Genomic DNA, 16,612 nt, shown 5'->3' on the forward strand with positions numbered 1-16,612 from the left:
ACTTGGTATTTATTGCTTTTTTATCTTTTGTAACATTTTTGGCCAGTTTCGGACAGGAACAACCAGTTCAAGAACTGTTTACATTCTTATCCTCAAATGTACAAGATGGCTGCACATCCCCCTTATTTACATTGGATAGTTTTATCCACTTATGGTTTGTAAATTACATTGGGATACTTCAAACTTTCGAAGGCGTGAATGTATTTCAAGAACTCTTGACATTATTGACTGATTATTATCGCCTAATTTATGTTTGTAACAACTTTCATGTCAAGAAAAACAGTTGCTCAGATTTCAGAGAAATGTTTGGAAATTGTTTTAAAATTTTATGGTTTCTTTCCATAACCATCAAAGGTAATTGACGTTTTTTCTAATCAGAATTTTAAACATACGCAACAGTGATAAATATCAAATTCATAGTTATTCAAGTATGCGCATCTTGTAGGAGAAGATAATATCATGTAAGAAATGAGAGCTTCGATAATGTTTAATAGGTAAGCATGTTGAAGTACCTAAGTGTTTCAGTAAGTCAAATATCATTGGGAAGAAAATAAGGCCATTAAATTCCATAATGAGTCTGTGTAGTTCACGTCTTGCCGCAAAATATATTTATATTTAAAAGAGTATTATTTTCAATAGGTATTAACTGTAAGATTACTTATTGTATCTTATTTTCAGGATTTAAAAGTTTGGAATTTAAGAACGTTTCTCAGTCATCGGTTTTTGATAAAACACAAGTAGACAAGGTTTTATGGGCAGAGAAAGCCATTGACGGAGACCCATATACATTTACACGAACAGGAGACGGGAATCATAATTACTGGGAGGTTGTGTTTCATGCAGAAAGGAACATATCTTGTTTTACAATAATTGCCAAAGAGGGTTCGTCTTTAAAAAAGTTTTTTAACTATTTATTTAGCCTGTCGGAACCAAAAGTTCAAGTAAACTTTTCTCGCACATTGTCCGTCTGTCTCTAACGTTGTCAGTTTATCTGTAAATCTGAACCTCTAACATTTTTTTAATTTCTCCAAAATTGCTCCGCCGAAAATGAAACAAAACACTCTTCTTGGAAAGGAAATTTAAATAATAAGATTAAGGAACAAATCAAGTTGAGATTAGAGCAATGATGAAGCTGTGGCGTCTTCAAAATTCTCCGTAGAAATAACTGAACTAGGAATCCTTATTTCTTATACATGCATGTATTAACACTTAGAGTTCTACTAATAGTGTAAATTCTTAAATGATTAAACCACGACCTTCGGCGGGGACACCAAATTTTTAACAGTGGAATATAAAGAGGAAAATCTAGAAAGTTATTCTCGAGAACTACAATACATCCGTTTGAGATAGTTCTCTGTAAGCATCCTTATGCAGTGAATATTTTTAACAATAATGTCTTATTAAAAACTATCACCCCAGAAATTTTTATAATTATAATAATGCTTTAACAGTGACTTTTCTGATTATTCAAACCGTGACACCTTGAACAATATTGGTGGCCCACGAGAAATTCAAAGTCCAAAATTGCAATCTATTGTGAAAAAAAAGAAGATATTCTTCTAAAACTTTTGCAATACTTCAATTTGTGACATTTCGATGAAAGCATCCCCATATAGCGGAAAATATTTAAATTTCTCAAGTCGTGAGCACCAGACCGCAAAAATAAGCCCAGGAGGGGTATAATTTTCAAAATAAGAATAAGAATCTATAAACAGTGTACTTATAATAATCCTACATAGGACAAGTTTATCTCTTTTTCAATTTCTTACCAATTTCATACTTATCCCTTTTTATTCTACCTGAATTCAAAGTTTAGTATAACATATCTAGAACTAACTCTTACGCCTTGTGCTTTATTGACTCGTTCAAACCTTTACCTAAGCTGCAATTATGTAGCCCTCTCCCAATTTTTTTTTTTTTTTGGGGGGGGGGGGGGAGAGAAGAGGGCTACAACTCCATAGGATCTCCGTAATGGTGCAAGTGCGGGAGTGATTTACTCCCGCAAGGATTTCGTCTCAAAACGTATATAAATGACAAAACATTTGCATTTTTTACCTGAACTCAAACGTTGTAGATATCTATGGCATAAATTAATCCAAAATTATCAAGTATAGTCCATATAGGTTATTTTTGGTGTATGTCAACATTGCAAGTTGAATTTGTCCGCCATGTTTACTGACCTTGACCGGTTTTATTTTGGAACAGCCAATGAAAATTCAGGAGCGGATCTTGAACTGAATATAAGAATTTCCCTATTTTAAACATAATTAACGCGGTAAATATGAATTTTCCATTATATACCATTTCCTTAAATGATGTTTAGGTGATAAAACGAGGTAAGATCGATAATTTACACTGACATTTACGTTATGAAGCCCATCAAAACTCCAAGCGATAACTGTCATGGCTGCTGAAATAAACGACTGGTAAATATGCTGATATGTTTTATTTGGTTTTGATTTATATACGGTTAGTTTGTTCAACCTGAATTAAAAAATCATTTTATCTAAAGGAAGTGAAATTAAAAATTGATCTTTTCAGACCAAAGTCAGCCGCATTAAATAATTAATTTTGCACCATTACGGAGATCCTGTGGAATTATAGCCCTCTCCAGTAAACATCAGATATAAACAATCGGAGAGGGCTACATTATTGCAGCTAACCTTTACCTATGCTCAAAAAAGAAAATATCCAAATTCTTTGAAGTTTTAAATTAATTATGATCGATCTAAAGGTTTTTCTAAGGAAAGCGGACACTATGTACGTTGTTAATTTAAGACTGTTTCGAAAAAAGTACACTCAATTTGCGTAAAAAAAATTGAAACAATTAAAATAGTTTTTAATATAATTAAAATAAATTGAAACGTCATGTCGAGTTGATGTTTAGACGAATGGAGGAGTTTATTTAAATTAAATAAATGAATGGAATCTATTAACTCGATTTATTCATAGAGTCAAAATGAATAAATAGGTGTAGTTAGTTATATGCTGTGTTTGTTGACTAAGTGGCAAATGAACTTTACCTAGTGCTGATCTTACTTTTACGAAGAGCTAAGTCGACCACGAAAATGACTTTAAACTGATCCTTATTTTGTAGGTAAATATTTAATCCTTGTTAATTCAACTGATATCGCCTTCGATGAAATTTGCGACGAATTTATCAATAGTGGTACTAAAAAGGTAAACGTCAGCAGATGTTGTCACAGACAACTAACAGGAGATACGTTTACCATAATCCGTACAGACAGTGGACCATTACTTTTGTACGAAGTGTTCCTATCAGGTATGGTTACAGAAATACATTGTTCACAGGATCGGTATATTGTAATCTTTCTTTGATTTTTATTTTCTTTATTTGTGTCCTATGTTCTTGTAGCAAGTATTCCACTCATCAATTTTAATCGATGTTATTAATATTTTTCCAGCAAATTAAAGAGAAGCTTAAAAGATAATAATACAATGAATGATTAATTGATATCAATGTTAATCATTTCTTTATAATTTTATTAACCTCACTAAAAACGTAAACTCCAACTTCAGATATGGTTGAGTTTATCAGACTTTTTGATAAATATCAACCCCACGAACAATGATGATTCCCCAGTAGTTTAACACTAGAATTTGAATACGAAAATCTAGAAAGATATTCTTCTTCTGTTGTTGATGTTACTGCCATCCCTTTAAAGTTAATATTCTTTTACAATTTAAACAAGAATGTCTACAAAGTATTCAAAATGATTATTCATATATTAAGGAAAGAGTATTCTCATTATCAGACAGCCTTCTTTTTTTAAGAAATTAATGAAATGTTTACACAGTCAAAGAGATCATATTATTAAAATTAATGATTGTATCAGTTTAATCAAATTTGACCATCTTGTTCCCCCATCAAGGTCAGGTCAATGTCACTACCTTTTTTCTCAACATTATGGATGATAAAATAAATGTAGTTATCTGGAGTTATTTAGACATCTGCTCAAAATACAGAGTTTCTATTCTTCAATGATATGATAGAATATCAGAATGTCTTTCATAGTATACTACTGAATCGAAATAAATATTTGATCCTAAATTGATATTGCTTAGTTCGTATTTCCTCTAATTTGTTTTTAAAATTTGGAATACATTTTGACTATTTTTCTATACTTTCAATTTTAAAATATTTTTGATTTTTACACTTTTATTACAAAAATTTACATAAAAATATAAATTGACAGAAAAGCTAATATATTGATCATTTTATAAGACAGGAAATCCTATTTTAAAGAGTTTTTTTTACCGAAATCTATTTATAGAACTAGTGCTTCAAATCGCTTAATAAAATGTTATTTGATAAGCAAATCATGTTTTAAAAACACATTTTGAGACCCAAGCATCTTATCATTAGTCTACATTTGTTTAAAAATCCTACATTACTGTTAATTTTTTATAATGCTAAGTAAACTCATGAATATGCAGAAATTCTGAAATGCAAACACATGTGATAGTTTGCTTCGCCGATGTTCCGCCAAAAATATAGCCTTTGTAAGATTTTAAACTTGGATTTCTATTTCAAGTTGCATGGCAGTAAAAGAAAGAAAATATGCTTTCATCTTGATTTAATGAACATTTAATCATATTTACTTCTGACAAGTCGAAAACCAGAGAAGACTCCTTCGTTTACGACAAGGCTTTTATTTATCGTGTCATTTCACCTCATATCTATTCATTTGAGTTCCAGTGTTCTTCAAATAGAAATATTCTTCAAGCAATATGGTTCTTTAATTTAACAAAAGGCCATTAAAAATATTTCCTTATTTATTTTATGGCTATTTCAACATCAAGTGAGAAGTAACAATACCGGTTATGTCGCATGGATCGTGATATTAACCATGAAAATATAAATATTCATGGGTTTAGGATAAAATGAATTAAATACAAATTTGATATTTGCACAATTTTTCAGATTGTCCTGTGGGTTATTATGGTAACAACTGTTCTAAATGCAGTAATTCTTGTCAGACCTGTGACTCTACAAAAGGCAAATGTTTAAGCTGTGTCGACCCTTCCAAATGTGGGGATTACTGTTACAAGCCGTGCCAGTCGAAGTTTTCCAATACTGAATTTGATGTCAAAGCCGGAATCTGTAGCTCCTGTGTTCTTGAAAGTATATTAAACATACAAATCTGTGAAGATTATGGAACAAGCCTCAGCGAACAAAACTGTAGCTGGTCGTGTCGTCAGACATGTACGGAAATAAATAATTGTAATGGAGATTTAAACGCGGTGGAAAGTTTTCAAGCACCTGGTTCTTTGTTATGCAATATTGAGTGTGAAGGACTTCGTACAAATTGTATCGTTTGTGCTACAAACAAAAGCGACAACGCACATGGATGTTTAAAAAATGATTTTTTACCTATCTCGGAAGATTGGAACATTTTGTCAGCGAATCTGAAATGTTTTGCAAAAAATGTGACCATCTATTGTAAAAACAGGACTTCTTTGGCAACAAAAGATTTTGCCAGAAGAATGTCTTCCAATGGTACAAGTCCGGATACAGATAAAGCAGGTGATGCTTGATATAGTTTTTAATGTTATAGTTTCTATTGTCTGAAAATCAAAAAATCTAAAACGTGTTTTATAATTGCAGGCATGGAAACGGGAACGCTGTTACTTCTTTTTGCGATGATTATCTTGGTTTTATCTCTCATTCTTTTGTTAATTAAAAGGTATGTCTTTATTATTATAGCATTTCATAAAGCAAAGCATGAGATTTAGAATGGTCAATCACTTATTTGTTGTTTTATAGCACGATTTTAAGCATAGAAACTAACTAAATGTATACAGAATTATATTAATTTTTAATCAATAATTTCAGATTGAAAATAATGAGGGAAACTAAAAGGTTCCATCTTGAACATTTTCGACAAGTTGCCGAACCAGAAGGAGAGAACGATCACGAAGATCAACGACAACCACATCCAACCTTTGGAGACGGAGCCAACTCCATATTTCTAGTGGAAATTGCAGATGCTGATGAGGTTGTTGAAGATGGTATGGAAAGGCTGAACGTGGAGTATACGAATACGATAGCCTATAGAGTACCTGTCGATGATTTTGTGAAATATCACGGCATTAGACGTGAAAACCAAATCAACGAAGAAGAGGAATTTTCGGTGCTTATAGCATATTCTTTATTGTAAATAAACAATGCATGTATTAAACAGAGTAGTGGCATTGTAATTGTAAAGTGAATGCCAAACAATTGTATACTTTAGGGGAAAAAACAAAATTAAAGTCCATATTGAACCCAGGAAATTGTCATTTCCTTTTTCAGAAAATACCAACGGGGCTCATGGAATTGTACAAAGTAGCCGTCCAGAAAGATAATGTTTCAAAGAACCGCTATAGATATGTTTATCCTTGTAAGTAATAAAATGTCTATTGAAACTAAGATGAATGTCAACAAAATTACAGATGTTTCAACATGACAATTTTCCTGCAAATATATTAGCCTTGTTTTTGAGTTCGTGTAATTTCTATTACTTTGAGTAACTATGCAATTTCACAAATGACAAGGAAGTTTTAGATATGAATATACTAATCATAAAACTCCATTTTAGATGATTTTTGCCGAGTTGTCCTCAACACATCCGGAGAAGAAGGAAGCAATGATTATATTAATGCTTGTTATGTTGAGGTTAGTCCAAGAGTTAAACTTTATTCACTCTCACAATGTCACGATGTCACGACTCGGAAACGCCAATTTTTTAACACAAACTTGTGACAAACATACATGACAAAAATATAGTTGAAGCTATTAATAAATAAGTTTATATTTTAATACTGAATTTTGACAAAGAGATATAGCTCAACATACATAAAACTTGACCATTGTACACCACAAAATTCATTTCAACTTGATAGTATGTCAATGAAAAATGTTTTATTAAAATAGCCAATTTTCATTAATATTTCTGCAAGGAAAACTGTTAATGTCTCTATCCGTTGGCATTAAATTATAAATTGTATAATTTTGTATGGAATATAGCAATCAAGTGACTTCAAAGATATATATTTTAAGATGTCTCCTTTGAAAGCTAGACCTTACAGGTCATGTGATTTTTGAAATATTTTAGATACCCATCAGTGATTTACTATTGTATAGCAAAATTTCAATTGCATAGTACATAGATTTTTTTTTTGAGGTTCAGAAATAGAAATTATCATATGAAAAAGCTATAATTTGAGACAGTTTATTAAACATAACATGCTAAAAGATGAGTGCTATGTCCATTTTTGAATTTATATAATAGTTTTGATTATTTTATGAAAGACATTTAACTGACAGACACTTAACACACACAAATCAATTCAGTCACCTCAGAATTTTTTTTTCTAGTGTAAAAATTTCGTTCAAATCATAACTCAAGCATAGTTAAATCTTTAGACTGTATACAAAGAAGGATCAAGATCACGCCTAGATATCATGGGCAGATTGTAATTATGTTAATGTACTGATAAGTTAAGACTTTGTCATTCTGGAAAATTTGATAATGAAAACACAAAAATCTTATTTACTTTTTCTTATTTGAAATGGCTTAATCCTTTGTTTTCTTTCATTCATCCCGTCATCTTTAAAAAAAATCTTTTCAACAAAAAGATATTTAATAAGTCGTACCTATTTATGGTAGACTGGTTGTGTGTTTAATTTTTTTTCTTAAATCAACTTTATTAATGTCAATACATTAGTCACTATCATATATCTTACCATTTATGTCTTGGTATAATTATATAATCACATGTCCTTTATTTTACTATTGATGTCTGTCATTTATCAAGTGGCAAAGTCATTCTTAAATACGTTTTTACCGTAGACTAAGGAATATATATTGGAAAATAAAACATTAAAAGATACACATCCCAACGACTTGCTCTTTGTTTATAGGGAGTAGAAGTGGAACATGCTTACATTGCAGCTCAAGGTAAACTGGTCCTTACATCACAGCTAATTCGTGATATACCTGTATGTAAAATTAAAAAACAATTACTAAATATTAACTTGTTTTAAATTTGTCTTTATAATTCCTTTAATTGGCATGTACATTCCTTTTCAATAGAATAAGAAACTTTCGATTAAGACGCAAAAAGTGTTATCCTTTTATTTCTGGTATATTTGTTAAAAAACATATTAATATTTAGTCAACAATGTTCTTGTTTGTTTTGAAAGAAAACGGTTAAATCTCTTTTTAGGTCCATTTACTCCTGAAACGCTAGATGACTTCTGGAAGATGGCATGGCAAGAAAATAGCTCACGAATTGTAATGCTGACAAACTTGTTTGAAGGAGATACGGTAAGATTGATAGCTTGACATTGAAGTAAACATGGAAACACGAAGACATGGACTTACCTAAACTATTAAATTTTGTTCAGAGACAATTCAATATATGCAGATGGTTTAATCATTCAAACCGTGTAGATATTTAATAAATGTAAGTGTTGTTAACAGAAAATAATCATGTATTTACCGTTTGAAGATATGAATAATATTTTAATTTTGATCACATTTAATGATCAAAACTATCAAACATTCTATAGCACAGTATTCCCATCCATGCTCCTAATAGATACATATAATTTTTAATTGTCTTGCTTCCAATTAGTCCACCTTTCGGAATTTTCCATGACACAAATGGAAACACTGTGATCATACTAGTAAGATTGTTCATTGCCATGTAGGCGTTTTCCAAAAAAAAAAACCTTGCAATAAAAGTTCGTTATTTCAGCTCCCGATTTTGACCTCGATCACAGCTTGCATAGACTTAGAACATAGAACATACACATTGAACCATAGCAGATACCATGGTTAACCCTGTTGTAGAGTATCTACTAATACGATGAAAAATCATATACGAAAAAATAACGATGCAAGCACTACTATCAATATAAAAAAAACTTTGATATTGATTATATGTCTATTCATTTTTGTAAGATTTTGAATAGATTAGTTTGATCTGATATACCTTGTCCCTCTGATCTTTTTTTCAGATGAAATGCTTAAAGTACTGGCCGAACGACGTAATGGAGTTTGGGGATATTGTAGTTAGATTGGAATCACAAGAAGAATATGAAATGTACACAATCAGGCATATGACTATGCATCAGGTAAAATCATCCCAAGCTATGATACGAATCCTCAGCTATACTCTTATAAATATATACATTTAATAACAATAATTTTTTCAATATTAAAATACCTTTTTTCTGCTATTTTACCCGGATGAATATGAGGTCATCCTGACGAGTATTTTGTATTTTCGCACTCTTAAATGCTGAGAAAAAATGCAACACAAAAAGGATCAAAGCAAGACAGATTTTAAAATAAAGACGATGCTGAAATCAACTTTACAAATGTACTAAACAGACATTTGTTCTACTACAGGATGATGTAGTTAAGGCGGTGACCCAGTTCCACTTCACAGGCTGGCCTGACCGCGGGGTTCCGGAAACCGTTGACAGTCTCTTGCGTTTCCGAGACTTGGTCAAGAATGACCGACCTGAGCAAGACGGACCAATCATCATTCATTGCAGGTAACCTTCAGCAATATGTGGAAATTTATACTGTGTTGCACTGAATTTTAAACATTAACAAACATGGATAAAAATGAATTTATTTTCAACGTTATTGAGATTCTTTATTTTTTTTTAAAAAATAATAGACTCATAGATCATAAACAAAATAACTTTCAATCTGTTGTTAATTATAACATACAAATTTTTAAAATAAAAACTCCATTGAATTTCATTTTAAATAAACTGTAAGACAAATGTATTGGATATATCCTAGTGCTGGAATCGGTCGAACTGGTACCTTTATAGCCCTGGATTACCTATTGGACGAAGGAGCAGCAAAGGAAAGTGTTGATGTCATCAATTGTGTTTCTAAACTCAGACAGCAGAGGGCTCATTCCATTCAAACCAAAGTGAGTCTAAAGTCAAACAGTAACTTTCAAAACCTAACATAAAAAAGCAAGTTTTACTCAAGGTTAACATTTATTTTATCATATTCTACAGGAGCAGTATATCTACTTATATGACGCACTTGCACAAGGATTGAAACACATCCGACGAAAACCTTCATGCCGACTTATAGATGAAATATAGGTCACCACATTTTAAGACAAACTCCATTCCCATTGTATCATTGACAGTTTTTTTTTAAACTGGTGTTAGTTTATGAAACAAAGTTTGTTTCTCTTTTCAATGAAACTTGTATATAGTTATATTGTTAAGAAAAGTGTGAATAATATGTTATAAGTCATTGAAAAAAATACAATATTAACATCCATAAAACACTATCAAATCGTCGTTTTTCACTAGTCAAATCAGATCGCAATTTATACCTATTAAACCATGCATGCATATATTGTTAAACTATCAAATGTAATTAAATAGTAGTGTGAATATTTGATTGTAACATTGACTAGACGTTATTGCTATTTCTCATGCTAAAAAGAAATAAAGACTTTGACATTTCTGTATCAGAAGAAACGTTCGTGCACATTGTTGCAACTTGTGTATCATATAATGCATTACAGTAACGGGGGATATATAAAGTGAGCTGTTGTGAAGCAGAACTTTCAAAAACAAATTATTAATAAATTTCTAATGCATCCATATACATTCAACAAAACTTCTAAATGTTTATTCTGATAAATGAAATAACTTAAAAACTACCAAATGAGAAAAATATTAATGTGAAATTTTCAAAATTTTGAAAATGGTATGGCTTTTCATAACGCGGATCAAAATAAGACAACGACGATTGACATCAATTACCCTTCACAAAACAAGACAACAACGATTGACATCAATTAACCTTCACAAAACAAGACAACAACGATTAATTTCACATTGCGAATAACATAAAGAACCTGGGTGATACTGTTAATGATTGGAGAGGTTTTTTGTTTTTTTTGTGTTTTTTTTTTCGGGGGGGGGGGGGATAATTTTGTTTGCCAGGGGAATCTGATGCCTGATTTTAAAATTTACTCCGTACATTTAGACCTGAGGTGTATTCATTGAGAAAATCAACAAGCGATGGAAGCTTGAACAGACAATAAGATTGGTTAAAAATTATTTGATTTGGATGTGAATATACATACCTTGACCAATTGGAATAAGGACTGCTATGGACTGCATCTAATCTCCATTGCCTGCCTTTTTATGATCCTATTTTTTCGCTTGTTCATGAGGTTTTAAACATTTATATTTCAGAGATTTGGGGTTAATTCAATCAAAACACATCACTGACACCAGATCTGACTTTCACATAAAATGCATGGCAATGATGGATTTCTGTAATCGCTGTGGGTACCTCAGAACTATGCTCATCTTGGGTTGACACTCTAGCTAGAAGAGTACACACTGCGATTCTTTCCATCTTGGACCACACCATCAGTCCAGGGTGGGGGTGTTTAATAGTATTGCATTTCTATATAAGTGTTGCAGGTTGGTAGCTCATTTGCTTCCTTGGTTGAGTGCTGGATTCGTATGTCAGATTACCGAAACTTATGTAGAGGAAATCTCTGTCCGTTTCACTTGATCATTTTGTACAAGACAGTCACGTGTTTACAAAAGGTTTTAATACAGCACAGATCGGTAATTAAGCTAAATCCCAATAGAGCATGGTTCATTTCATATTCACCAATTTATTAGAGACTAACTCTAAATACACTAAAACTTAAATCACATGCTTTCTTCACCCCATTTGATCTATGTTTTTCCAACGTCTGCTTTTGCCATGTTGTTGTGACGTCTTTTTTGTACTTCAATACAGAAGAGTCAACAAAGGGAAGTAACTTTAAGTTGGATTTTGTGGAAAAACTTCAAATAGTTGTATGTTAAAGCCAGTGAATATACCCAAGCCAATTTTGTTTGTATTTATTAGACCAAGGTATTATCTTATTAAAAAATGTTTATTCCCGCTTTCAATTGCCTGCTTAAAATTAGATTGATGTTATTTAATGTGCCTGTTTTTCACTATTTTATAAGATAAATCTATGAAACACAAACCGATGGTATTGTTATCTGTACATTTCACTGAAATCAATTTATGAGTACAAGTACATTGATTACTTGCTTATAAAATTAAACCAATGTCATGATCAAACCTACATGCATTTAGGGAGCATACGAGTTATTCATATAATGGTACTCTATATGTCATTTTGGCCAGAAGCAAAATGTTTTAATGTCGTTGCTATGGAAACTGAGTATGAACTGTCAAAAATATACCCACAGAGAGTCTTCATAGGGAACACTCTTTCAAGTCAGGGAGATAAAATTCAATTATGATAGTGCGTGGCCACGTATTTTTGGTATTTACAGAGAATTGATGTTAAAATTTAATCGTACAATGGCAATACATATAAATATAAGTAATGAGGGGTCATTTTCTAGATGATTTCTTATTCCTCAAATATATTTTTTCTCGTCCATGTGTGAATTGTCATTTCCATCGAAAACTTAACATAATCCAATAGCTCTGAGCGAAATTCAACCAAACCGGAAGTGTATGTGATACATGTATTTAGCAACGGTCAAGGTCTCAGATTGCAACCAGATGTCAAGGCGAAAACATTATTTCTCGGTATTTGAAAATTAGGTGTAAATCAGACGAGAAAGCAAGCAAATGTGCTTTTTTATACAGTAAATACATTATACTGGACGAACACCAATATATAGAACTTTGGTTCAGTATAGATAATGTAGACAATAAATACTCTTCAACTTGACCATGTTTAAGAAAAATATATAGTAACCAAAGCAAATTTGAAAGTTGATTTGCTTAACAAATGATTCAAGTTAACAGTTGATGTACAATCAATAAAGATAGTTGTATTTGTAAAAAATAATGATCACAAATATAAAATTTTCACAATGAAGTTTTTGATTGATAAGATTTTATTTTTAAGTGATGCGTCGAAACAAATCCTTAAATTTTTTTTTTATAAATCATTTATGCTGTTTTGCAGAGACTTGATGTTTTTATATGTTTACCATCATAGTTTTTCTGTTAAATATATTCAAGACACTTTCTTTTCAAAATGCAGTTTTCCATGAAAGTTAGGAAACTAAAGAGTTATCCATCTTTGTCAGTCATTTTGACAGACATATCAAACTAGCTTTTCTATTTGATATTTCACTAAAACATCGTTGTTGGCAAACAAACAAAACTTATTTCAAAAGTAAATTTAATACTTGTATTTTATATTTAACTGTCTCTATGTTTATAAATATGTTGCAATGCTGTTCAAAAAGTAACATCTGAAGTGTATTTAAATCAGAATTAATTGCCGTTTATGTATACGGAAAGCTATCTTTCTTTCAATGTTAGTCAACTCTATTGAAACTATTAGCGAGTAAAGCTTTGCAAAAACAGATTCAGTTTCATCACTTTCCGTTTTCTAGAAACAATACACATAATATTATGGCACGGATGGCCTACTTCCATATATCTTTTGTTACATGTTTGATAACAATTACTGAATCCCTTAAAATGTATTGTGTATGTGAAAAAACATCGCTATATGTTGTGATGTGACAAAAAATTAAATGTGGTTGATTTATAATGAAAAGATAACATTACTTAAACTCTAAATTTTGAAAAAATCAAATTATAATGACTGCTTATTAAACCGTGCATCGTAGCTACAGGGTACACAGTAATGCATGAATAAAGAAAACTTTCCTACATTCCATGATGTCTTTTACATGCAGACAGAATAAATTTTCTGTGTCTAGGTAAATATATCTAGAACTGTGCTCGCCGACTTTGATTACATTACCCTCTCTAAAATACAAAAGACTCATGCATATTGGACTTATATCTGGAGATTTTGACGAATCCACTTCTCAAAAGCATACGGTACCATTTTTATTTTAACTTTCTCACGCATATCAGCAAATAGGAAATATGATTTTGTTATTGTGAATACATCATTAAGAGGAACACTGTTTCCATGCAACCTTTTTGTGACACAGGTGGCGGTTACCAAAACGATTCGACTGTTACGATCCACTTACAGTTATTATATTTTATTCACGCCCTAACTACATAAACAAAATGAGGAAATACATAACAATGGATAAATCTTTAAACTTGAATGAAGTATTTACTATCTAATAGACAAATGTAATGAGGTGCACAATAGATCTGTCATTACTTTTGTTTGTAATACATGTAGTATATATGTTTGAATTTTGCATCATCGAAAATATACAGGTCTACACTCTAAGAATTAACTGATTAATAAAATAATGTTATGTACATTTTGATATAAATACGGAGCTAATATGTTTATTTATATTCTGACAACATCAAAAAGCATTATCGACAAAACACAATGAACTTGAAGGATGTTTGGAAATATTATTGACATTATATTCAAAAACCTAAAAAATTATATTCAATTTTTATCTTCACTATTTTATTTCTCTAACTAGTCTACAACTTATGCATTGAAATCTGATTAAGATAATAAAACTTACATGAGTAACTTTTGAACTATGTCATACTTTGAAAGTAAACAAACTTTACACTTGCAACTATCCAAAGTACAAAGTGTTTACTAATTTGAAGTTGAGAACATTCGACAATATTTCTTAATTTCAAGCAGAAATATAAAAGTTAAAGAGACAGTACGGCGCATCTTATCAAAAAACCGACTTGAAAAATTTTCCGATCGGGTTCGGTATTTTGGTACTACTCATAAATGTATTAACTTTCAGAAAATTACAAAATTCTCCGTGAAATAAATCTAATTATTTCATTACAATCAGTAATTAGGCATAACCTACACTATATACATCGCCACATGTCACGGGGTTAAGCCTTCTACACTATTACGCATGCGTATTTACTGTAAACAAAACACATGCAGGGCTCGCAAAGACTCTCCTGGCCATGCTTGTTGGTATAAAGATGTCTTTTATACTTCTACCAGGTAATCATTGGTCAAGGTTTAAAAAAAACACAATTATGATATTGTAAGCATGTATTTTGCGTGCTATCATATGATTTGACAACAACCTAAATTCTTTTTTGCAAGTGAGGCCCCTTGAGGGGTTAATTGACATATTTATATCTGTTCATTTTAAAATGAACCAAAATTGGTAAACCATTAATATATTGTCGAGAAAGTGAAGATGTGTTTTGTTTAGATAGTTCTTTTTACCTCGTATACCATGAAGATCGTAGTCAGGCGAAGATCTTGTAGTTTTCGGCACGTGTCAATTACTGTCAATCAAAATCCACGTGGTACAAATAAACGTTATAAGATTATTCCGGTTTGTACGACTCTTAAATTTCCGGAAGCTTATAATTACATTAATTACATGTAGGTACGTGAAAGGGATTTTTATCTATTTTAACTGTTACAATCAACGTTATTTCTCATTTCCTAATGATAAAATGGGTAAATCTGAAGTTATTCACACAAAAAGCATAGGCGTCGGAACCGGGGGGGGGGGGGCTAGGGGGGGGGGGGCTTTAGCCCCCCCACTTTTTTTGCAAAGTAATACCTAACCATTAGAAACATAGCATGATTGAGGGTTCAGCCCCCCCCCCCCCCCCACTTTTTCTCGCAGGAAAGATTATTGTTCCTAAAATTACCTTGAAAGTTTGAGAAGTTGGATTCAGAAGCATACTAGCATATATATATATATATATATATATATATATATATATATATATATATATATATATATATATATATATATATATATATGACCTTTTAACATTGAACGTAAGCGATACGTCATACTCAGGCAGGAGACCTGCATTTAAATACTCTTCGTCCTATATGAGGTTAGTTAATCAGGTACGGAATTCGGGCACACCAAATTGAAAATATATACACAAGCTATCAACAAATTGTCATTTTGGCGATCCTGTGTCTGCAGCGATAGCCCTGATACTGCAAACTTGCCATGTAATGCCTGTACTATCTATTTAAACTTTGTAACCCTAAAGCCATGCGTAACTATAGTCCTTTAGTATTATGCGTAAGCGATGCATCATACTCATGTGTGAGACTCAAAACCTGCATCCATACTCTTTGATAGACAGTTCTAACAGTTTTGTTGCTTTATTTAAAAAAGGAATATAACTCTGGAATTTGAACACTAAATGTTCACTCATGATCATCGTAGATGGGCCTAACTAGCCGGAACTATCAATCATTAGTAAAATGTTATATAATCTTCTGTAAAATGATGATAAGGTAGATCTTTAACTTTTAAGCTTATAAAATTAGATTTGAGCTCATTAATTTGGGCTGCTATTTGATGTTGTAACTTTGACAAACCTATACGATCACGTTTTTTAATTAACTGCTGGTGAAACTACGCGTAGACTTAGTGGTTCCTAAGTTTGCGTTTGCACCTTAAGGTAGTTAAGAAGACGGATGTCTTACAATTTAACTTTCCACTAGCTATAAGTGTGTTTGAATGGTTTATGTAAAATTCTAGTTACGTGTTTGGGTCTTCAGTTTAAGCTTGCAAGTAATGAGCTTTTTCATGTTTTTTTAGGGGGGGGGGAGTCACGTTTTTACAATTGATTATGCTTTT

The 16,612-nt window shown here is 31.6% G+C and overlaps 1 protein-coding gene across 1 annotated transcript in view; it reads left to right on the forward strand.

Annotated features, from left to right (window-relative positions):
- The first annotated feature begins 246 nt into the window (after positions 1-246).
- LOC128167909 (uncharacterized) overlaps positions 247-16,612 on the forward strand; it is a 29,050-nt gene continuing 12,684 nt past the window's right edge. The window contains exons 1-13 of the mRNA XM_052833895.1: positions 247-354; positions 679-882; positions 3,098-3,283; positions 4,946-5,548; positions 5,630-5,708; positions 5,858-6,155; positions 6,317-6,404; positions 6,603-6,679; positions 7,928-7,964; positions 8,233-8,333; positions 9,029-9,145; positions 9,423-9,571; positions 9,828-9,963. Coding sequence (XP_052689855.1) covers positions 303-354; positions 679-882; positions 3,098-3,283; positions 4,946-5,548; positions 5,630-5,708; positions 5,858-6,155; positions 6,317-6,404; positions 6,603-6,679; positions 7,928-7,964; positions 8,233-8,333; positions 9,029-9,145; positions 9,423-9,571; positions 9,828-9,963 — 2,127 coding nt within the window. The 5' untranslated portion in view covers positions 247-302. The remainder of the gene's footprint in view (positions 355-678; positions 883-3,097; positions 3,284-4,945; positions 5,549-5,629; positions 5,709-5,857; positions 6,156-6,316; positions 6,405-6,602; positions 6,680-7,927; positions 7,965-8,232; positions 8,334-9,028; positions 9,146-9,422; positions 9,572-9,827; positions 9,964-16,612) is intronic.

Source organism: Crassostrea angulata, chromosome 10 (assembly GCF_025612915.1).
Source record: "Crassostrea angulata isolate pt1a10 chromosome 10, ASM2561291v2, whole genome shotgun sequence".
NCBI lineage: Eukaryota > Metazoa > Mollusca > Bivalvia > Ostreida > Ostreidae > Magallana > Magallana angulata.